Source organism: Stegodyphus dumicola, chromosome 2 (assembly GCF_044657685.1).
Source record: "Stegodyphus dumicola isolate Sdum_Otavi_A_Nest chromosome 2, ASM4465768v1".
In the NCBI taxonomy this organism is placed as follows: Eukaryota; Metazoa; Arthropoda; class Arachnida; order Araneae; family Eresidae; genus Stegodyphus; species Stegodyphus dumicola.
In genome coordinates, this window is record NC_140769.1 from 91,362,668 (window position 1) to 91,387,833 (window position 25,166).

Here is a 25,166-nt window from a genome sequence, read left to right on the forward strand (position 1 = left end):
ATATTTTATTAATACAATTTAGTGTCAAAAATAATTATGAAATAAATATTAGATCAGAAGGCGGAGCCGAGACGCTATTGATATAATTACTTAATTTACGATGAATGTTTCCAATTATCAGAATGGCTTTCTCTTGAAAAGTAGAATCAACTAGAAACTTCACGATAATAATTTATATGTTATTATTACTACATTTTATGAACTCTTATATGTTATTATTACTATATTTGGGAATTATAATCTATACGACAATACTATATTCTGTAGACTTGAATGTCGTCACATTTTTTATATCGCTCAGTACATTTGAGAGCAAAACTGTTGCTACGCGCATTATTTACTGTATCAAGATAATTTAAAGTTCAGCAGAATTAAAAACAAGTATGCTCGTAACATATAAAATTAAGAAGATTTACAACTCTAAAAACAGTCTGAGTTATAAGGTAAATGATCTTTTGAAAACCAACATAAATTAATGCAAACACTATACGTAAGAAATTCATCGCAAACAAGTTTTACTTGTGTAAAACTACATTTGAATAAAATAAAAATTAAATGCAATTTTTATTTCTGCGTTGTACTACCTGTTAATTTTGAGAGTAGCTTTCCATTTTGTTTTGTGTAACGAATCATCAAGATGCTCTTTCAGTAAGTCGTGTAGCGTTTATTTTTTGAATATTATAATTTTAGATTGGCCCTATAGTAGAGTGACGCGAAACGTTTTAAAAACATAATCTAAAATCATAAATAGAAATAGAGCAAAGACATGCCTAGCCATAGAAGAAATTAGCAATTAAGGCTAGACATACGGAAGCGGTCATTTTAACCGCAAGCCAGAATTAAATTGTTCGTACTTTTTTATTTTCTTTTCAAATACTTTGCTATTTTTAAATATAATACCAGGATAAAAAAAAATTATTTGGTCTGCTTTAAATGATTCTTTTTACCTAGAATAATGGCTAGCGATCATTTTGACTATTTACTTTCACTGTTTAGTAAAAGGCTAACTTCGGCTTAGTGGCTTAGTGTATTCTTGTCTTGATGTCATTTGTTTGGATTTTTTTTTTTTTTTTTGTTTTGTTTTTGTTTTTATGTCACATGTTATTCGACTGGTGGTTGTACCATAAATAAAGCTTTCCGTTTCCAAAGTTGTATCTTCCAAACTGGTTTCATGTTTCTTGTCTGTCTTAGTAAGTTCTTCGCCTTGTTTTGTGTCACACTTTTCTTTCGCTTGCAATTATTCGAGACTTCTGACAGCTTTCTTACTGGTAAATTTTTTTTATGAATCATGTATCGTAGAACCCTTCGAAGAAAAATATCTATAAGAAGTAGACTTACGTGCTTTTACCGGACGAGAACCAGTAAATGTTTTACAAGAATTATACGATGACAATTCTAGTTCAGGAATCTGTTCCTATGAATAATTTAACATTGGAATTTATTCTGTTTCATGCATAATGTTTTTATTATTCCAGCTACAACAAGTGAATTCGATTCATCAAATAACGGTTCTGTCATTCGTTCAAAAAGAAACTGACATAATATTTCCTCATCTGGATCCTGAGGAAAAACAAGCATTCCTTCATCATTCCATATTGCATGGATTGCAAAAATAAAATTATAGCAAAAGGAAATTGGTCGGATTAAAACTCCCATCTTATACCCTATTTGTTGTCGGAACAAGACGTCGAAAGAAACATTTCTCGGAACTGCGTACCACGAAACCGGGTTACCATCTTCACTTAGTAAACAGACTTGAAAGCCAAACAGGCATCAGTTATCGCTCAGACTGGCGAAAGAGACGTTTGCCTTCAAATTCTGTGTATATACAAAACATATTTTGTAATTATTTTAATTTTAATACTGTTAGTTCAATACCTTGCGAAAATGACATGTGCTTAATACATTAATTGTTACTTTTAAACCATATATTTTTTCTCCGATTCTTGTAATGATCTCTCGTATAGATTTTTGTAAATTATATTTCGCCCCTTTTGCAAATTCTCTAACGCTTTTTTCTAAAAAGACTTTCCTGTCGCCAACTCTTTTTCTCTTTGAAAGGAGGGCGGAGGAATATGTAAGATATAAAATATGACACAAAATCATAATTTGAATTAAAAATATTCCAATAATTCTTTATTTTAATTTGTAATATTTCTATTCTAAAAGAAAATATCGTTTTTATTAATTTTTCTAGGATGCGTCTTCCCAAGTTAATCTACATCATACCATACTATGTAAGCGTAGCTTTGCGGATATTTTTACACCAATCAGATTAAAAAACATTTTAACTATTTTCGTGAATGCGTATTTACATTCTTCTCTTTGTCGCTTTGCCTCTGGTCTTGCGAAGATGTGCTGTTCATCTCTTAGCTGGCCATCAGCTAAAGATATAATAAGCTATATAAAACTGTGAGATGTATAGCGCACCCATTATGATGATGTGCAAATATAAAAATGTGTCCTAAGAATTAGTTACCGAGAAATAAAATTACGTGTTTAATTTACAGTCAAGTCTTTCTTTAAGAGTCATGCTTTTATCTATTCAGTAAAACCTCCCCAAGTTATTAACCCAAAACACTGTAATACATTCCAATACATTACAGCTATTTCTAAATGATCCCATTATAAATATATGTTTGTATATACAATATATTTACGCAGTTTTTTATAAATATTGCATCATGTATCTTCGATATAAAATAGAAGAGTTTTAAAAAAATTATAAAAGAATATAAAAACAAACAGAAATAGCGTTTCCTAAATAGAAGAAAAAGTCTTGTGACAGCTAATTTAGCTCTGTAGTGGAAGAGTTTGCAGTGGGGCCGGATGATTGTGCAGAAAATGCTGTTTTCTAGTAAAACTCTTACACCTCTCGATGCTGAAGGCTGAGGATAGTCGAGGTGATCTGATTTGTCATCTTGACGTTGTTGGTAGTCGCATAACTTAAATACGCCTAGAGTAGATAATGTTCTCACATGCTTTTTCGCATCGTAGATGACCTTTTATTCTAAACCGAATGCCAGGTCGTGACCCGGCACTGGTTCACCTCGGGTCGCAAATAAACTTAACGAAATTATTAACCTTAGATATTCCAGTAACATGAAACTGTATTACAGTTTATCAACATACGACGTCGGGATTTAGTAATTAAATTAATGTCTTCATAGATGACACATGATATTGAAAACTATTAATTTATCTCTTATGTTCCTTCCTATTTTAATGCCATCTGTGGCGTACCAAAGCTTAATTAGATTTGATTTTCAAATTCGCAAATTTCTTATGTGTTTCTAATACATTTTAGAGGTAAATAACGAGCAAAACTGACAGTAATAAACAAGTGATTTAACTACACGAATATTATTTGGACACAAGAAATACAGACAAGGAAAAAGAGGAATTGTTAAAGGAGCCTATATTTATAATTAGCAGCTATCAGTTCCAATGTTCCAGCTTTTGCTCACTTAACGTAACTGAGAATTTATATGTCGCGTATCATGTAAGTCGAACGATTACTGTAATGAGATAACTGGTTTAATTAACATAGAACCTAATACGTTAACTAAAACTAATTTTATGCATTTATCTATTAAAATTAAAGTATTGATGAAATTATTATTAATGAAAATATTATAAAAATATAACCCAGACGTTTTTGCAGAATCCTGAAATCATCCGACTGTGGGAACGAGCCACTAATTTGAAGATATACGAGGGTTATGGGCAAACAGAAACAGTAAGTGCACACTGATTGTTTTTTTTTTTTTAATATTATTTGCTTATAATATGCAGATCCAAACATACCTTGTTAATTTCTAGTCATTACTAATTTCTAACGACGTTTTCAAACTGTGAATTTTAAGCACAGGCAAGTGGAATTTCATATTCATTTAATGACCTTGTAGAGATTTATATTTATTTTAATTAATAGTTTAAAGTTTTATTTGAAACTTTCCTATAAGCCTTCATTCCCCTAATTGTCAGTGCCAGAATAGTTAACTGTTGTAGCGCGCGTGAACGAAAGCAAATTTTCTATTTTGAAGGAAGTAGTTAAAAGCCGATTTTCGGTAGGGGAAAGAGAGAAAGAGGCTTTAGCTGCCGTCTCTGCCGCAGGTACGTTTGCTTATTGCTGGTTCAAATGGCTTAATTGCATTGCTTTGCTGCCACTAGCTTAGAAGGGAGTTTAAGTTACGGGATCTCGCCGAGCCCTGTAGGCTAGTTTTATCACTTTTTAATATTTCAAATTTATTTTTAATTATCTGACTGTCAATTACCGCCCAAGTAGAGGCGAAGTTTGTTAGCGTCGATTTGACGTATTGTAAATTTTAAGAATTGATAAAAGGTACTTTAACCCTTCTCCTCTGTAGTTTCCTGCTACTTCAGTATACAGACATAAGTTCATTCAAAAAGACTCTACAACCTTGCAGATATAATCTTTTCAAATTAAATCACGCACATGAAAAGCTATAGTCGACTTAGATAAAGATACTGGCACCTTTATGACATGGTACTTTTATTACTTGGTACCCTTAGATACAGCGGAAGTCACTTCTTCAGTTGAGTGGCCGGTTAAACCGAAGGCCATTGAGCCAAGGCCTGTTAAGAAGGAGTTAAGAAAAAGGTTAGGTTAAATCAAATGGTTATTTTCTAAGAACTGTAAGGATTATGCTTATTATATTCATTAAATATTTAGAATTTAAAGTCTGTGTCAAATGAAATTGTATTAAAATTAATCTGAATTCATATATGTTAATATAAAGGGAAAAGCTAATTTATTCCTTTAAAGTAAATTTAGAACACATCAAGTTATTGATCAGAAAAATTTTATTTTATATATCATATGTTTGCGAGTTTTATTATAAGAGTATCTAATAAAATATACATGATATTAAATTTTAATAATATGATTACTGTTACATACGCCCATGGTTTGTTAACGCCATGGAAGTTAACCTTGTTTTATATAGTATTTGTTCAATATTTTCAGAGAAAATAACATTTACTGAAAAGTTTCAGTGATGTTTCTATTTCTAGGATGAGTAATAGTATAAGAGAGTATCAATGAATTCTCACTTGAAGTATATCTACTAAGTTTTCTCCTATCTCATTATTGTAAAAGTATATTTTACACCAATTCAACTTCTAAGAAGAAACTTCTCACACACGAATCTGATGTTTGAATCTATATATGATATAGGGCTAAGTAATCTGTATTTTACACATTTTAAATAATATATTTAAAACTTTTTGCTTTCTAAACGGACTTCTGGGCCCATACAATATGAATTTCATTTATATATTTGCAGATTTTATTAATTGGGATGTTTAAATGCTTGGATTATAAACCAGGATCAATAGGCAAACCAGTACCCGGCATAGATGTTGTGGTAAGAAATAATATTCTTTCTTTTTTAACTCAATAATACACTCAGACAAAAAAAAAAAAAAAAAAAAAACTCAAAAGATGATATAAAGCAAATTGAACACAAATTGATATGCATACAGGTTTCGACGGAAAATACAAAATTTTATATTTTGGCTGCCAATGAATGAACGGTTGTCGCAACAGCACTTCTGATCTGCGCAACTGGCAGGATATTTAAGAGAAGAAATTATGATTCCAGGTCATAAATTCTTCACGAATTTCATTCCGTATACTCTGGTAGACAATAACTATGCCTCGCATACAGGCGCGAACGATATGCGCAGATGTCAGATTTTGAGATAGGTCGTGTAGTGGGCCCAAAGAAGCCGGTTGGTCTTATCGGCGAATAGCTCGACATTTGAGAAGGAGCGAGCCACTATTAGATGATGTTGGCAGGAATAGGTGAACCACGGCCGCACACAGCGTCAAGAAGGAAGCGGTAGGCCTAGAGAAACGACAGAACGTGAAGACCGAGCAATCGTCAGAGAGGCACTCACAGCTCCAGGTGCATCATTATCATCGATTGTACGTGCAAGTAGTGCTTTAGTGACCGCAAGGACCATTCATAGACGGCTCACAGAAAAGGGGGCTGAGGCCACGGCGCCACTTGCGCCGACTACCATTGACATCTGTACAACGTCAAGCCCGTTTGCAGTGGTGTCGAGCTCATTCGCACTGGAATGTCACTGACTGATGTAGAATATTCTTCAGTGATGAGTCTCTCTTTGAACTGAGCCCCGATGACTAGCGAAGGCGAGTCTGGAGACGCCCCGGACAGCGGTGTGATACCAGCCTGACTGCCTTCCGGCAGACAAGCCGACAACCAGTAGTGATGGTCTGGGGTGCCATTTCATTTCATAGTAGGACCCCTTTGGCTATCATCCATCGTAACCTTACAGCACAGCGGTACGTCGACGAAGTTCTAAGGCCCGTTGTGTTGCCCTTCATGTCACGCCACCCTAGGTTTACATTTCAGCAAGATAATGCCCGCCCCCACACTGCACATGTTTCTACTGCTTGCCTTAGTGCTTGCCGAAGATTACCTTGGCCAGCAAGGTTGCCGGATCTCTCTCCTATTGAGATCGTTTGGAGCATTATGGACAGGGCCCTCCAACCAGCTCGGGATGTTGACGATCTAACGCGCCAGTTGGACAGAATTTAGCACGATATCCCTCAGGACATCCGCAGCTTCTATCAGTCGATGCCAAGCTGAATAACTGTTTGCATAAGGGCCAGAGGTGGACAAAACGCGTTACTAACGTTTTCGCTTTGTGAAGTTCTATCACTTCAATAAGTCATCCAACTTTTCTCAAACTGTAATCATTTGTTTTTCTGTACATGTACATCACTTCTACCGACTTTTGTTCCATTCGGTGAACTCCTTGGTGCGTCTTTTTTTTTTTTTTTTTTTCCGTCTAAGAGTGCATTATTTTTCAATACTAGGACATTTATTAAAAGAAACCTTTGTAGCTTTAATCATCATATGATTTTAAAAAATTTAAACTGATACTTTATTTATATCTCTCAAGTCTTCCTGAGGCCTCGATTACCGTCAAGCCTTGAAATAGAACTGTCAGTTTTAAGACTCTCTAAAATCCAACCTTTAACTGTATAACTAAACACTTTTTCAAAGATTAAAACATAATAATTATTGACAATATACACTTAACCGATTGAAAACTATTTACGTATAGAAATACTAAGATCTAGAAAAATGAGATATTTTAGTCTACCCTTACACCAATAAGGAAGTAGGTGTCAGGCGGCTCTGGAACAATAAAGCCCGAAGCTGTGTTGATCTGCCCAGTTAAATCTTCGGACAATTATTATTATCATAAAGGGTTTAGTGATTATCTTTTATAATAGTTGTAAGGTTTATTTCCATTTTTTGTTACATTAAAATCTGTCTTGCAATTTTACTGCTTCGTCTGCTCAACTTGAATACGTAAATAAAATAAGTTTTAAACAGGAGCGAGAAATAAATTTGAGAGAAAAGTTTGACAACGCCAGCCCTGCCTTGGTGAGGCTCCTCTGTAATTTTCTGTCGTTACCACTGATAGTAATATCAGCCGGTGAGTTTTTTTTTCCTCTCATTGCAAGTTACGTTTAATATTCTTGAAGAAGCACAGCCAAGTTGCTGGGATTTAAATCTAGAATTTGCTCTTGTGGTGTAGTGGCCGAAACCGCTATGCAAACCCTGGGTTGTGACATCAGGTTGAAAACAAAACACAGCATAAAAAAATTTTATTGAACGCAAAAAAAAAAAACAGCGACATACAAATCGACCAGAGAAAAGCTTATCTTTTTTTTTAAATCAAATTCTATACATCAATCGTGTGAGAGCCATACGTGGCTCTCGAGCCTGCGTTTTAAACAGTGCCAGCAATTTAATATTCTTTTAATAACAACTATTTTTTAAACTTAATATTATTTTAATAACAATTAAATAATTATATTTAGTCCCGTGATTTCATCACGTATATTGCACTCTGAATTTGCAATTTAAAATCATTCGTCGTAGATTTATGCGACCTTATCACACTCTGTACAGACTTGGAATCATTGCTTCTGTGCAGCAGAAACTAGCTGAAGTAAATTTCGTGTGTGTGTGCGTGATTATGGCAAAGCTTCGAGGGCTATCTGCCTAAGGGGAGGGATGCCTTGGTGGAGGACTTTCTAAGGGAAACTGGCTCGTATACACGTTACACATGGGGAAAACCACGAAAACGCCCATGCAGCCAGCCCGTTCGCGGGATTCGAACCTCGGACGGAACTACCAGTGTTCGGCGACTTTACCGCTCGGCCACTGGTGGGCCTGGATGCAAATTTTGTTTAATTCTCCTAGTTTTGTACCTTCGAATAGAAGTTGAAATAAATCCTTACTTGTTTTACATTGTTGCATTAACTTAGTGTTCTAGTACTGGATGATAAAGATGGATCGGAAATTCGCCTAGTAATTTAGAAAGTTAGACTAGACGTCAGATTAACCCTGGAATGCCACACTTACTTTCTTGACCATAAATGCTACTCTGGGATATAGCAGTACCCTAAAACAAAAAATTCAAAATAATTGTTTTTGAATTTTTTTATTCGAAATAAACAGGTATAAAACTGAAAACACAATTTTAAAAATAGAATTATTTCTGTTCTTTATTTCTTATTTTAATTGAGACACAATTTGGGCAAACTTTTTCTGATGCTCTAGACAAATGAAGCTATTACAGATGGCAATCTGATCTTTTGTTTTCTGTCTCGTTGTTAGGGGCAAAAATACATCTTCCAGCGACCTTTTGAGAACATATTGACATTTACCTCACCTTATTCTCAAACACCGGCGTATTCTTACACTCACGGTAGACGACACGAAGATATGAAATTCATGAGTGTGGTGCCTTGGCAAGTCGCAATCATCGAGCCGTTATGAGGTGTGAGAGCAATAACTTGCTCCTTATTGCCGTCACTTGATATTATAAGGGCCATTACTTCACGGCAAGTGATAGGGGATTTTAGCGAGCTCCAGTGAATTTGTCATCAAAGCTTCTCAAATTCAGGAAGCGGACCGGCCAGTGATCGTGTAGCTCCCTGATACCTCCTCGACTATAACGAATCTGACAACGTGAAACACAATCTAAAACTAAAAAGGACTTGATTAATTCAACCTACAAAATGTTCCAGATAAAGCAAGTACCCAGAATGCTCTGAAACTCTCGACTAGAGGGAAATTTGCTGCTCCCCATTACGTGAGGATCTTGCTGCTAGGAAGATCCTCACGAAATAAGCACAATAATTTACCATATAAGTAACCACATCTATGCATTCAATGTTAATTCTCAGTTGTCCTTATTATATTGTTAATAGTGCTTCTCGCATATTTGTGGTAAATGTGTTTTTAGTTTAATATTCAGTTTAAACACAAACTAAACTAAACGCAACCAGTAGCAGTTATTGCAATGGAGTCGCCCCACTAGCGCACCAGCGCCCCTACACTCATTGCAGTTGACGTGATTATTCACTTACACAATTTTAATTTCTTGAATTGTGTGAACTGCGAGGCATTTTAATTAGACATCGAAAAAAGGCATCCTTGATAAGAATTGTTAAGCCGGGTAGAAAATTATTTCGGCTTGAATTTCTGCCATTATTTCCTCTAATTTTAAGACATTTTCTAAGATTTCGTGAATGCCAGATTTTTCTGCGATTGCGGATAAATCTTAGAGTTTTGGAATTTCTTCATCAATTTTTGATTTCTATTACATCTTTTAGTTTTTTTTATACTTTTAATAATTTTATACTACTTTCTGTTAGGATTTCATTAAATACTCTTCAGAGTAATTTGTTCCGGATTCCATTCAGAATTCTGAACTTAGAATTAGTCTAAGTTTTACTGGACTTGTTGAATACTAGAAAATGCCAATTCTCAAGTTACATAAACTTGTCTTTTGTTGCATGTCAGTGCTGACAAACATTTTTGAACTCTAATAAAAATATTTTAGAAGTAATTTTAACGAATAATACCTTTGTATATACAATATAACTTATAAACACTGATCAATTAAAGGGCAATCTTAATCGCAAATAATGGTGTTGTGTATATTGTCAGAATTTGGTTTATAAATGCAAATCTGAATTAAAGCGTATATAACACAAGTAACATTTTACTAACTGTTATTTATGTTATTGTTTCGTTTCGGGCTCACATAGTTCTTGACATTCTGGTTTCTGCACGAAATGTAAATTTTCAATCCCAATATTTTTAGTGTAAATCCCAAGCTTCAAAACATTTCCGGCATTTAACCTTTTTTCCCTGCAGAATAAAATTTCTTCCTATATAATGATAAGCGTCAGCCAAGTTTACTTTATTTTCAAGGTTTCTTACTCATTACTATATGCCCTTTTCTGATTGTTTAAGGTCTACTGCATTTTTAAATAAAAGGAAGGCCATTTTGAAGTATTTGCAAATTTTGAATTATGTAAATTGTTTCGAAATAAGGCAAAAATCTGAGTAGATACAATAATTAAAGTCTTTACCAGAGCTTCATTTCATTTCTCATATGCGTGAACAAAACAGAATAAATACATATGGAATTTAAATCCATCACGAAGTATGCTATGTTCTTGGTTTTGTCTTTGAAGGTTTAATATTTTTTCAGTATAAACTTACTCAAGAATTTCCTTATTCAAGGCAAATAAGAACTGGTAACCAGAGTCTGAAGAAAATTTAAATTTACGAGGGGGAAAACCGTGGGTGTTCGAAAAATCACGATATATTTTAAGCGCTAACTGAATCTTAATAAAATGAATTTCATGTACAAATCCTATTTTCTATTATTCGGAATAAATGGCTTCTTTTCAAAATTTTCTTAGATATTGGACGAGAATGAGAATGAGCTTGGTGCAGGTTTAAATGGAGAAATAGCTTTGGTAAGAAAGAAGGAAGGAATATTTGGACTCTTCAGTGGTTATAGGGTTTGTATGATTCATAACAATATTTATGTTTTGTCCTTTGATTGTAATAAAATAGAAGAGTGTGAAAAATAAATATAAAAGAGTAGTATAGCGAATTAAATTTTTAACTCTAAAACACCGTATAGTGAATAAAATAGCTAAAATTACATCCATCTACTGTATAGTTAAAAAGAAATTATGTTGAAATTTAAAAAGTAAAAAGGAAAGGAAGGAAAAGAAATTTTCTATCTGAAAGCTTTGGAATACCGTCTTGAAATCTCAAAATATTTACTGTTAACGTTTTAAAAGATTTAAAAAATATTAGAAAGAATAGAAATATAATTTCTAAGTAGAATAAATAGAAAGGAGAATTTCGATTCCTTCTAAATCGAAATAATAGAAATATAATTCCTAACTTTCTAATACAAAAAATATTAGAAAAATATAAAAATTATAAAATTACTAAAGGGAAACTGCAGTCGAATTTTCGCGTGCAGATTTAAATTTAACCTCTGAAACAATTTTCGCTAAACAGTTACGATAATGGTATAAGCTTATGATTTAACCCTTGAGAAATTAAAGGTATGGAACACAAAGTCTTATATTTAAAATGAGGTGTTCAAAATGGCTCAGCCTCAAATGGTCAAAAAAAGTTAGTAGGGGAAAAAATGAGATGATATTAGTATTAAATACTAAAATTAACATCACGGGGAAGCTCATAAACTTATTTAATAAAGCCAAAATTTAATTATGCAAGTCATAACTGTGCATTTATTTTATTAGATCAATAACACATTTTCTCTTCACATGGCAATCCCTTACATAATATACAGACTTACTTTCCATAACTAAACTTTATGAAAATTGTACAATCGTTAGGTTTTTTTTTTTTTTTTTTTTTTTTTTTTTTAATTTTTAATGCTGGAGAAGTGAAAAATGTGCAATGCCCTCTCCAGGTCTCGAACCTGGACTCTCGAATTCGAATACGCGCCGAGCATGCTACCGTTACACCACAAAGGCATCCTGGAAGTAGGGAGAAAATACCTTATAAAATATTTAAAAGAATAATAAATCCTTCAACCGCTGTCGGCGTAAGACGTACACCAAGTTTTAGTTTCGAAAACTTATATAAAAGGGCCGAATAGTTAATACTCGTTGCATCTATGCCTATACAAAGCACATCATCATGCAGGGGACATAATCTAATTAAAATTACTGATTAATTATCGACGGTCGGCTACATCATAAGTGACCATATTCGTACGTAAAGGAGAAGCTAATCAAGTTTGCCATCGCAGGGTAGATAAACGTAAATTAATGACCATCTCTAGCGTGAGAGTGAACAAGTTTTGATGCAAATTCCCTAAATTTTCCATTTTTAGTCTTTACTGTCATTATGCGAATTAATTATAATTAGAATGGGCTTCAATATTTCATCCAGTTGGGCAGGTTAAAGGGGAAGATCCATCTTTGATGATGAGCTCTGTATCGTCGACTATCATGTTGGGTCTGGAATGCTGCGATATTGATATTTTCTGAAAGAAAGCCTGGAATAGTATTTAAATTATCACCTATAATAAAATAAGATGGGGTTAAAAAACTCATAAAATCAGTATCAAGCTCGTTCACGTAAGTAAGTGAAAGGGAATTTTAAACCACTCAGTTACCTCGTCAGTTGTAAGCATGGCACATCTCGATATTTTATAATTATTAATTTAATTGAATATTTCTTGTAAATTAAGCTATTTATTTGGGAAGTGTTGGGGGGGGGGAAATTGAATCTCATTCACACTTAACTAGCCATGGTTTGTGGTAGAATATTTTAATCAGAACAATGTAAGGAGATAGAAAATGCGGAAAGGATAGAGAATGCGGGCAGATTCTACCAAAATTCTTTTTATTAGAGGGCGGTGAGCTGCAGCCAGAGGCGTAGCTACAGGTTTCAGCGCCGGGGACAACTGAAGAATTTCCACCCCTTTCCTGTGGAATGGAAAACGTTTCATTTTAAAATTTCGTAACTTCAATTTTGCACCTCCTGGATGCTGCGCCCGGGGATAGACGTCCTAAGGCAAATTTAAATTAGTGAACTTAGTTAAGGAATTCTACGGTAATTTGTATTCCCTTTCCTCAAATCAAAATCGTGTGCATGTGAAATCGAAGATATTTTCTTGCTAACGGATGCTGTTCATTAACTGTATTTGCACCCGATAATTAAGTCGCCGATTAACATGTCTTCTTCCAGCAATCGCAACACATCTGGGTCTTCCTTAGAATCTCTAGCTATCTGTTTCAGACACCTAACTGACAAAAATTATGCTGAGAAAAGACCACACCTAACTGCTTTTAAGAGTTGAGATGAATTTATAAAGTCTAAAATTGTACTCTTCTTTTTTTAATAAAATGGTGGAAGATTTTTGAATGATGTTAGCTGGCTTCATTTTGAAAAATAAAAAAAATGTACTGCCTTCGTTAAAGCGAAATAATTAAACATTTGAGATTTTCAAGTTTTTGCATGTTACTTTAAATGGAGTTCTAAACAGAGGGAAAATTCAATATCTCTCTTCAGATTTTCAGTAAAAATCTCGTTTAGTTAGTTACTTTGTAAGGATCTTAAGTTTTACTAACGTTTATTTTTATTTTGAATCTTTACTATCACTTCTTATTTTCTACTTCCGGCTAGAATTATACGCGTTAAGGTTTTTATGCAAAGTTGTCTGGCGAACGCCAAGTATTTAAGTTGTGGCTTTTTGCCAAGCGAGAGAGAGGAAGCAGTTGAGTCAAAGCAGGCCGCTTACCTTAGAAGTTACGCAGTTGCTGTTTGCCTTCCAGGCCAGAGGTTTTAATCCTCTTGATAAATTTAAACGTATTGTAGTGTTCACAGTCTCTGTACTACATACGCTTCCTGTTAATATAAGGCCAATCTTCCACGTTTATTAGTTTAAAGTTAAATTAGAGTTTAGTTTTATTTTTATACTTTTACGTTAGACCCCAAGTGGCGGGTCAGTGTATTCCGAAGTACGGAAGTTATTGTATATAGAGAAAAATAAAGGGTTTTGTATACCCTTCATGTGCATCCTGTCTACTTACCACAATTAGTGAACATAGCTTTAGTAAGCTCTCTGTTCCGAGTCAGGTCCTTGTATGTTCCCGAAAAAGGTAAGAAGGAACATTGACCCTGATAGTGGCGCCCAACGAAGAAGAATAACCATGGCCGAGTTTCAAGAAGAACCTGTGCTGCCTGCAGAAACGGCTCAGAATCCAGAAATGCCAGCTGCCGCCCTGGAAGGATTTGGTTACATCGTCCAGACCATGTGCGCTTCGATGAAACCAGAAGCATCATTTAATGGAAACTCACCGGTAACCAGTTTTTTGGAAAAATTGGATGACCACTTCATGCTCTACCCCGTGCACGAGTTTCAAAAAGTTACCTTAGCTACCAGCGCTTTGAGGGGCCAAGCGCTTAACTGGTTCAAATGTATAGGCAGAAGTCTCTTGGGTCAAGCAGGAAGTCCCACCTATACTTACGAAAATTTCAAGACTGCCCTACTAAGAGCCTTCCCTGTTGTAAGGGATCGTGCGAAATTAGAAACGGAACTTTTCAGTATATATCAACAAAGAATCGAAAACCTCTCGAGCTTTATTTTAAGAAAAATTCACGTTTTCAAGCTCTTGTATGGAAACCGTCCGGATCCTGAAATAATTCAAGTGATTTTGCCGAGGTTACTGCCCCAAGTGCAAGACTTTATTGAATTAAGAAATCCGACTACACTGGAAAAGTTATTTGAGCTAGCAATCCAGTTTGAAAGTAGAAGAACGGCGGACGTCGGAAGAAGACGCCAATATCAACAGCGAAACCAATTTGGTACGCCAAGACTACAGCAAACTCAAGCACACGGCTACGGAGAAAAAGCGAATCAGTGGGCAAGGAAACCCGAGCATTCAAAAACAGCCGGCGAACGTCGACAGTTCAATAGCGACCCAGGAAAAAAGTCTCAAAGCCAGTGGAAAAAGAAGCAAAGCACGGAAAGGAAAAATGATTTAAACTAAAACGGATTTCTGCTGACGAGAGGGTGCGGAAATCCGAAGGCCACGAAAACCCCTCTTCCTACAAGTTAAATACAGTAATGGTGAAAAATTTGACTTTTCCGAAGATTGAAGTCTTGGTGAATAATATCCCAGCCACCGCACTCCTGGATACCGGCGCGCAGTGTTCCTGTGTGGCAGAAGAGTTTTTTAGGAAGTATTTTCGCAAATACCGCATATATAATGCGGATAATACGACAGTGTTAGCGGCGCAAGGAGAAAAATGTAAGTGCGTAGGTAAAGTACCTTTGTATATCCTTATCAAGGACGAACAAGTAAAGGTGATGTTTTTTATAGTAAAGAATCTGCAAGCACATTTAATTTTAGGAATAGATTTTCTTTCAGAAGCACAAGCTACGCTGGATTTTAATGAAGCGTCCCTTAAGCTGACAATGAAACCAGTTCGTACAGAAAACGCTGAACCGCCGATGTTAAGACTTGACCACCTCCCTAATGACGAGCAAGGAAGAATCCGACAAGTGGTAAGTGAATTTGCTTCGTTATTTAGTGATATTCCAGGATTTACTCAGGTTACTAACCATAGTATTGACACCGGAGATGCAATGCCAGTTCGTCAAAAACCATACCGGTATGATAAGAATAAGGAAAAAATTATAGAATGGCATATTACGGATATGCTACGTAAAAAGATCATAACGCCCATCTCAAGTAGTTATGCTAGCCCGGTGGTTTTATGTAAGAAAAATAATGACTATCCTTTGACGCATCCAAAAAGATGGAGATTCGCTATTGATTACCGTAAATTAAACTCCATAACTAAATATCCGGTATATCCGCTACCGATTATAGAAGAAATTCTAAGGAACATAAAATCAACCAAATTTATGACGACTTTAGACTCAACGACTGGTTATTTTCAAATAGGGGTGAGGCCTGAGGACGTGCCTAAAACTGCTTTTATAACCAAGTCTGGCACTTATGCATTTTTGCGTATGCCGTTTGGCCTTTCAGGGGCCCCGGCAACATTTCAGCGATGCATGGACATTGTGTTAAGACCTGTTCTTGGAAAGTCCACATTTATATATTTAGACGATATCATTATTACTAGTGATAATCTCGACCAACATGTACAGGATTTAAGACAGGTGTTTTCTTTATTAAATGAGGCCGGTCTAAAAGTTAATGTCGAAAAGTGCAAATTTGCAGCCCCTGAATTAAAATATTTAGGTTACAAAATATCTCAAAAAGGGATCGAGACAGATGAATCAAAAATAATCGTTGTACAAAAGTATCCGACTCCAAACACGGCAAAGAAGCTCTCTTCTTTTCTAGGACTTTGTTCATATTATAGGTCCTTTATAAAAGATTTTGCAGCTATCGCTGAGCCATTATTAAAATTAAAAAGGAAAAAGGCAAGATTCTCGTGGACGGCCGAAGCCAATAGTGCTTTCAAAAAATTAAAACAAGCATTAACGCAAGCCCCTGTGTTGAAATTTCCTGAAAAGGATGAGAATTTAGAAATTTCAGCTGATGCTTCGGATTATGCGGTAGGAGCGGTACTTTCGCAAAATCAGCAGCCCGTGGCATTTTTTAGCCGAACTTTAAATCAAACACAAAGAAACTATTCCGCGACCGAGAGAGAGGCACTTGCAGTTCTGTTAGCAGTGCAAAAGTTCCGAGTCTATTTTGGAAAGGCGCCGATAGCAGTGTACTCTGATCATGCGGCGGTAACTAGATTGTACTCAGGGAAAAATTTATCCCCAAGTTTAATAAGATGGGCACTCAAGCTGCAAGAATATAATCTGGTAATCAAGCATAAACCCGGAAAAGAAAATATCGTAGCAGATGCCCTATCAATAATTAAAATAGATGAACAAGGTAATTCCGTAAAGGTGGCAATGCTTTTATTCCGAGAACTGTAATAATTCCCGAGAAACTGTAATAACCGAACTGGGTAAGGATCCTGAGTTTGGAAGTATTTATGAGTATTTGAAGGATCCTGAAAATTTTAGCCACCAAGATATTGTGGCGATAGGAAATAGGGCGGCCCATTACGAACTAATAGATGGTCTATTATTTTATACAAAAACTGCGAATTCCAACAACGAATTTCGACCTGTTATCCCAGCTAGTCTTAGATTAAATATCCTGCAGGAGCTCCATGACAGCCCTTTAGCTTCTCATGCTGGTATTCGAAAAACTATCCAACGCGTACGCGAGGCAGTCTACTTTCCTGAACTGCAAAAGTTAACAAGGGCGTATGTCCAGTCCTGCCCAACATCTCAAGCAGTTAATTATATTAATTTCCGCCCGGCCGGGTTTCTAAATAGTATTAAATCCGAATTTCCAAATGAAATAATTGGCATCGATTTATTGGGCCCTTTCCCAAAAAGTCAGTTAAATAAAAGTCGCTATCTCCTTGTTATGGTTGATCATTTTAGTAAATGGACCGAAATTGTTCCCTTAAAGCGAGCCTCCGCGAAATTAGTTACTGATTCTATTTTAAATAAGTATATTTTAAAATACGGGGCGCCCCTAAAAGTTATATCGGATAATGGTCCTCAATTTGTAAGTAATATATTTGAAGACGTGTGCCAAAAACTGGGCATACGTCATTTAAAAATGGTCCCGTATCGGCCGCAATCAAATATAGCGGAACGGGTCAATAGAAATATAGTGAAAATTATCCGTAGTTATGTTAAAAGTTTTCGTAAAAGCTGGGATAACTATGTCAATGAATTTGCTTTCGCCCTTAGGACCGCAAAACATGATACAACGGGCAAAACTCCTGCTGAGTTTTTCTAGGCAGAAAGATTATAACACCGTTAGATAAATTATTTTATGTGCAACAAAGAGCCCCAGAATTTAAAATGGGTGATATAGAAAAACTAATTAAGGAAACAAAGAAGAATACGGAAGTAGCACAAAGAAAACAGAAGCTCTATTATGATTTGAAACGACGGGGAGTAACTTATAAAGTAGGGGATGAAGTTTTAAAAATTAAGCATTCACTTTCTTCAGCACCAGAAGATAAAACTGCCAAATTTTTTCCACGATTTGAAGGACCATATGTTATAGAAAAAATAACTCACGCTGTAGTAGTGTTAAAAGCCAGAAAGGGTGAAACCTGTTCCGCAAACATTGATCAAATCAAGCTCTACTTCGATCGTAATAAAATGCAAATATTTTCAGATCTTTTGCAGGATCCGGCACGGCAGACACCGCAGGCACAAGCTCCAGAGGTGGAAAAACGACAAGTACAAGGGCAAGCCAATAAGAGGCAGGAGCAAGTGAAAAGAAAATTGCCCCGCGGAAAAATTGAAGGTAGCAAGAAAAAGAAGCCGTTCCACCGTCCAGAAAAGAGAGTTCACGAACACCCCCAGAATGAAGAAGGGAGAAGGACGACGTATGTGAAGAGAACCAGGAGAAATGACGGCAACTATAACCCGGCTCTAAAACGGAAGATCGACTCATCCGACAGGACTCTCCGCAGTAAATGTAGCCGAACAGCGGAAGGGCCATCAGCGGCGGAGGAAAAGTTACAAGGAAAATTTGAACGGCCAACAACGAGGTCCAAGCAGGAACACGACAGAAGTTTCCCGGTTCCGCCAAGACCAGCTGCCATCAAACGGCCAAGACCAAAAGCAGAGGAGAAAATAAGGTATTCAAGGGTGACCGAACTGGTGAAAAAAGGAAGCTTCCAGAGGAAAGCACTGAAGGGCGAGCCCGTACAAGAAGGAGGATAAATCACACAACTATCTGCAATACCTTTAAAGACTGGGCCCAGAAAAGGATGTCCGAATATCACAAAGATAAGTAAAATTTTATGTTACTTTGCAAACTTAAGTTAATATTTCATTCTTACTGCAAGTGGCAGATTTCAAGAAGTTTTACCTCATGCGAGGTCTACCTTTATCGCCAAAAGGGCGAGAAATGAGTTGTTACCGATTTTCGTATTATGTTTTTAAATTACTCGCGCGTAAAACTAAAGTTGATGTATAATAGCGTTGTGTAAAGACTTAAATATTGAAAAAAGTTATTGTATAAATTTTATTTAAAACATTCTAGCAAGAGAGAAGTTTTAGTCTGAAAGACTTTTTGAAATGTAGTATTTCAATGTAGAAAGAATTGGCACTTGCTTTGAAAAGAATAGAAGTTAACAATGTACTACTAATGTATGTTTTCAAATGTGTAAAAGTAACGGCATGTTAATATGTTCTTATATACAATGTGAACTGTTATTTTAAATGTTAAGAAATACCGTGATATGGTAAAAGTGAATGTTAAATTTTTTTTTTATTCGTGTGACTGTAAAAAGACTAAAGCATGGCGAATATGTGTTAAAGGTTGAATGATGTAGTTAGGCTCTCTGACGCTACACTTTAGAGTTAGACACTTTCAGAATAGTACCTCAGGGTTTAGAATTGAAATTATTAGGGTGTGTTAAGAGGTCTTGTTATGTTGAATTTTAACACGTTAGTGTTTTGATTGTAGGAGGAAGTGTGGAACACGTAGACAGAAACACATTCGTGTTTGGTGTTCTTTTACAACACATGTCAGAGAGCACGGGGAGAGATAATTAAAATAGTCATGAATGAAATAAGAATGTTAAGAGAAGTATAATTGTATATGTTACTTGCCATTTCATTGTGTAACATTTCATTAAACTAGTTTTCCTTCCAGATCTCTGGAAGGAACCAGAATTGAATAAAAGCTCCTGTTTAGATGCAGTACAGATGAAAAAATATTTTTGTATATCCTGGGAGCTGCTATTGTAAAAAAAAAAAAAAAAAAACAAATTTCTTTCTTTTAAATTTCTAGTTTCTAGCGAAGTATGTTTGTAAAAGATTGGCCTCGCGTTAGATTCTAGAGCTAAAAGTTTTCAACAAGGTCGTTTTAGACCTCAGTTTCAAACTAATTAACTCTGGCGGGAAGTATGTAAGGATCTTAAGTTTTACTAACGTTTATTTTTATTTTGAATCTTTACTATCACTTCTTATTTTCTACTTCCGGCTAGAATTATAAGCGTTAAGGTTTTTATGCAAAGTTGTCTGGCGAACGCCAAGTATTTAAGTTGTGGCTTTTTGCCAAGCGAGAGAGAGGAAGCAGTTGAGTCAAAGCAGGCCGCTTACCTTAGAAGTTACGCAGTTGCTGTTTGCCTTCCAGGCCAGAGGTTTTAATCCTCTTGATAAATTTAAACGTATTGTAGTGTTCACAGTCTCTGTACTACATACGCTTCCTGTTAATATAAGGCCAATCTTCCACGTTTATTAGTTTAAAGTTAAATTAGAGTTTAGTTTTATTTTTATACTTTTACGTTAGACCCCAAGTGGCGGGTCAGTGTATTCCGAAGTACGGAAGTTATTGTATATAGAGAAAAATAAAGGGTTTTGTATACCCTTCATGTGCATCCTGTCTACTTACCACAATTAGTGAACATAGCTTCAGTAAGCTCTCTGTTCCGAGTCAGGTCCTTGTATGTTCCCGAAGAAGGTAAGAAGGAACATTGACCCTGATAACTTTAGCCCAAAGAAGCGTTAGCCCAGAAGGGCTATGAGTCTCAAAACGGCATTTGCATCGTTTCACTATAAACAGCGAATCACTTTTTAAATTTTTGCCCTGTTTTACATATTATCGCCGTGTATTATATTCAAAGAAATTAAACTATGAAGAACCTCCATGAATGTATGTATGTTTCTCCCATTATGAAAAAACCACGGTACCTGAAACGGTATGAAACCATCAAATTTTGAATAACGTAATCCTCCACCCGAACATGAGCAAACTGGAAGCCCAAATTTTGAGTTTCTAATTTGTTTTATAATATGTTTTATATTTTGTAAAACTTAAACGAATTTTTGATTAACAAACTCAATGATTTCGAAGAGAGCAATGGCAACAGTGTACGAAAAAAAAACATATTTATCTCCAGAGTGCCAGAGTGTCTGTCGAAAATTCTTAAGATCTACTGTTTTTAAATATTTTGTGATATTGCTGTTGAATTAAATTTAATTTAGTTTAAGTGCAAGGAACACGATATTCAATAAACACAGGTTACACACAAAACGTTAAAAATAGGCCTGCTTGAGCGTAATATAATCTGAAACCTTTCTTTTTTTAGTCCAAAGGGGCAATTTGCCCAGAAGGAATATTAATTTCGTTTTGACATTTTTCGTTTGTTCATTATAAATGTCGGTTCACTATTCAAATTGTGTCCACCAAATATTAGAGCCCTGTTTTATATTTAAAGAAAGTAAAGAATGAAAAATCTGCATAAATGTATGTATGTTTGTCTCATTGTGAAAAACAACGGTACCTAAAGCCATCAAATTTTGAATAACGTAATCTTTCACTGAATATGAGCATCCGGAAACCCGAGTTTGGAATTTGAAATTTGTTTTATTATCTATTTCATATTTTGTAACACTTTAACGAATTTTTGATTAACAAACTCAATGATTTCAAAGCGAGCAATAGCAATACTGCACAGGGAAAAAATACTTTTATCTCCAGCGCGCCCGAGCCTGTGTATTGGAATTTCTAAGATATGCTTGTTTATTTTTAAATTATTTTACGATATTGTTGTTGAATGGAGTTTTATGGTTTAAGTGCGAAGAGCATGATATTTAATAAATAAAGGTACCATACAAAACGATAATAAAACGCCCCTTTGGGCGTAATGTAAAATATGAAAGCTTTCAGATTCTATTTATTTATTTATTTATTAAGCTCAGAGCGTTAGCTCAGAAGGTTTTTTTGTCTCAAAACGGCATTTTGCGTTCAATCCTTCTAAATATTTGAATAGCTTTTCAAAATGCTGCCGCCAAATGTTATCGCCCTGTATTAGATTTGAAGAAATTAAATAATTAAGAATCTGCAAAAAATTATGTACACTGCTCAAAATAAAAAATGGGACAGTGCTATATCTCCCGTTCTACTGGGGCGATTCACGAAATTCAAATTGCGTTCTTCATGTCTCGAAAGCGCGACTTAGGATATATATTAGATTTATATATAGCACTATTCTAACATAGGTATTTGACACAAAATAGGACTTTTTCTGAAATAACATACCAATTTTTTTACATATTTCGATTCTACGACTCAAATTATGCCAGAATACCAAGTTTTGTAAAAATCGTACGAGTAGTTTTTAAAATATTAGCTCTCAAAATTTTATCTCCTCAATGTTAATTGAATTTGGCAAATATTTATTTATATCTCTTTTTTTATTAAACTTTTTTTTATTTTTTCTCTCACATTTCGAAATTTAGGTTCATTCCAAATAAAATTTACCCATTTTTTGTGTTTTATTTTTTAAATTTCTATTTTAAAATAATTTTTATAAATTTTTCGAAAAAAATTTTGAATTATAACCTATAAAATTTTTAAAATCATCTTAAAGTAGGTATATTTTTAAGCATATCTGCAAAAAATTAGACTTTTTTATTCAAAATTTTCTAAGATATACACAAATTTACATATTTTCGCGTTTTGAAATTTGGCATCTTTTTTTTGAGCGATAATAACGCCAAATGTGGTCTATGGATTTTTGTTACACTGTATTGCCACAGCTATTTTTAACCTTAAATTTCAAGTAAAATTTTACGGAGAATTAATTATATGACATTTTTTCCCTCAATGATGCGTAATAAATATTTATTAATACTATATGAAAAGCTACTTTTTTAAATAAATTTTTTAATATTTTTTTTAATTTCTCTCTCTCTCTCTCTTTTTTTTTTTTTAAAGTAAATTTTTACCTTCGGCGTTTTATCGTCTGCTACTTTTCTTCGTTTAAATCGAATTGTCTAAAACTGAGAATTTTCGTTTGATGTTTATTTGAATTTTATGACATTAACTGCACAATTTATTTCTAAACAAACTGATGCTTTTGAAGTGGCTGAAAGAGTGGCAGGTACTATCATCCATATTTTTAAAGCACAATATATTTTTATAGAAACATAATATTTAGAATAATCATTTTTTATAAAAGTCAAATTATGATATAAACATACAACCCTCTAGAGACTGAATTAATGGAAGTTCAATGGTTATGTAGAAATGATCTGCAGCTACTTAATGGCTGGATAAGTCAGCAGATTCTGTGGACAAGTAAGAATAATTATACAAACGACACCAACATTCTGGATTCAATAAACAACGAGGATACGATGTTTACTAAATGAATTTAAGAAGTTTTAAAACATAAAAAATCAAGTAATTTTTTTCCTAAAATGTATTTTTGTGCGTAGCGTATTTTCATTATATCCTTAAAATTCTAATTTAGAATGTAATTGTCAAGAACTGAATCCTAATCATCAGTAATATAATAAGTAATTATTACGGTTATTAATAAATCCTTCTGATAAAGTAATTGCAAATATTTCAAAAAACTTTCTGTCTGAATGCAAATATTTTTAATTTTACATTAATCAAGATTGCACACGACATTATTTATTTACACTTCAATTCTTAACGTCAGTTCTAGCAAAAGTTACAAATCAATTATATTTAATTAAGGATTGGATTGGATTATTTAATTATGGCAAAGCACACGAGGGCTATCTGCCTAAAGGGAGGGATGCCTTCGTGGAGGACTTTCTAAGGAAAACTGGCTCGTATACACGTTGCAAATCGGGAAAACCACGCAAACACCCATGCAACCAGCCCGTATGCGGGATTCGAACCTCGGACCGAACTACCAGTGATCAGCGTCTTTACCGCTCGGCCGTTTGTGGGCCTTTATGTAACGGAAGGCGATAACTTTATTTAAAATGATTGTCAGAAATACCAAAATTGTTTCGAAAAGTTGGATACTTTTTAGTATACTTTCAGAATGCTTAAAAAAAAAGAGAAGAAAAATAAATTTTTTCGTAAAATTTAGTATTTGTATTTTTTTTTAATTTAAAACTTTTCAATCTTATTATATTTGATCCTTGCGATTTCAAAAATAAAATATTTGACTAAAATATGAATAACATTTTAAGAAACCAAATGTAGGATAAAATTGTGTAAAGCAGTGTATGCAAGTCATCCTAAGTTAAAATGTCGGTTATACTTCTCTCTTATTTATATATATCTTTTCTGAACGGAATATTGAAAGGCGTGTAAAACTGTGCTTTACTGTATTTTCTCTTTTAATATAGTATGCAGTTTCCAAACGCATCGTAGTCTGAGTTACAAAGTATTCTTCCGAAAGAAACGCAGTTCAAATAAATAAAATCAAATTCTGGAAAATTGATATTAATAAATATATTTAAAATGCTCGGTTCGAAGGAATACATAGAAAATTTTAAAACAATTATCTGAAGAGACAATGCAACACAAATAATTAAAATAAAAGTATAAAAATTTAAAAATTACCTAAAATAATAACTATGACGAAAAATATATATAAAGAAAACTATTTGAAAAAAAATGAACGCTGCACCTTTATTTACGCAGTTCGAATAGGTAAACAGAAATTTTTAAAACAGTTATTCGGGAAGAAAAAAAAAAAAAAAAAAAAAAAAAAAAAAAAAACGTGCAACTTAAACAATTAAAATGAAATTCGAAAAAGAAAAAATTACTTAAAATAACAAGTTATAATTAAAAATATAATATAAAGAATATATTTGGAAAAAAGGAACGATGGTGACTTTTTTTCCTCTCACGGGAAAGGAAACTAGGTTGCCATATATTAAGAAGTTCGCCAAGTGAAGTATTCTTGGCGCAAACTGACAAAAAAGTGCCAACATAAATTTGTGAATTTCTCCGTAAATTTCACTTCAAATTTTACAAAATTTCATATTTAGGCGTAATTTGAGTCGTAGAATCGAAATATGTAAAAAAATTGGTATGTTATTTCAGAAAAAGTGCGATTTCGTGTCAAAATACCTATGTTAGAAATTTGCTATATATAAATCTAATATATATCACAAGTCGCGCTTTCGAGACATGAAGAACGCAATTTGAATTTTGTCAATCGGCCCAGTAGATCGGGAGATATAGAACTGTCCCATTTATTTTTTTTATTTTTTTTTTTTTTTTTTTCCTTTTGAGCAGTGTACGTATTTCTCATTGCGAAAAAACGACGTTACCTAGAGCCATCGAATTTTGAATTACGTAATCCTGCACCTGAATATGAGCACCTGGAAGCCTGAATTTTGAATTTCGAATTTATTTTATTTTCTGTTTCTTATTTTTTAAAACTTTAACGAAACAAACTGAACGACTTCAAGGTTAGCAATGGCAACACTGTACGGAA

General features: G+C 34.3%; 1 protein-coding gene across 13 annotated transcripts in view; it reads left to right on the forward strand.

Annotated features, from left to right (window-relative positions):
• LOC118189641 (acyl-coenzyme A synthetase ACSM3, mitochondrial-like) overlaps positions 1-25,166 on the forward strand; it is a 129,571-nt gene that overhangs the window by 65,618 nt on the left and 38,787 nt on the right. For 11 of the 13 annotated variants that reach the window (XR_015039494.1, XR_015039493.1, XR_015039492.1 and 8 more), the window contains 3 exons: positions 3,665-3,739; positions 5,310-5,390; positions 10,793-10,894. Coding sequence is in view for 10 of the 13 variants with exons in the window: in XM_085810883.1 (XP_085667009.1) it covers positions 3,665-3,739; positions 5,310-5,390; positions 10,793-10,894 (258 nt within the window). In the remaining 3 variants the exon portion in view is untranslated. The remainder of the gene's footprint in view (positions 1-3,664; positions 3,740-5,309; positions 5,391-10,792; positions 10,895-25,166) is intronic. The other 2 variants (XM_085810886.1, XM_085810881.1) reach the window with 1 other exon arrangement.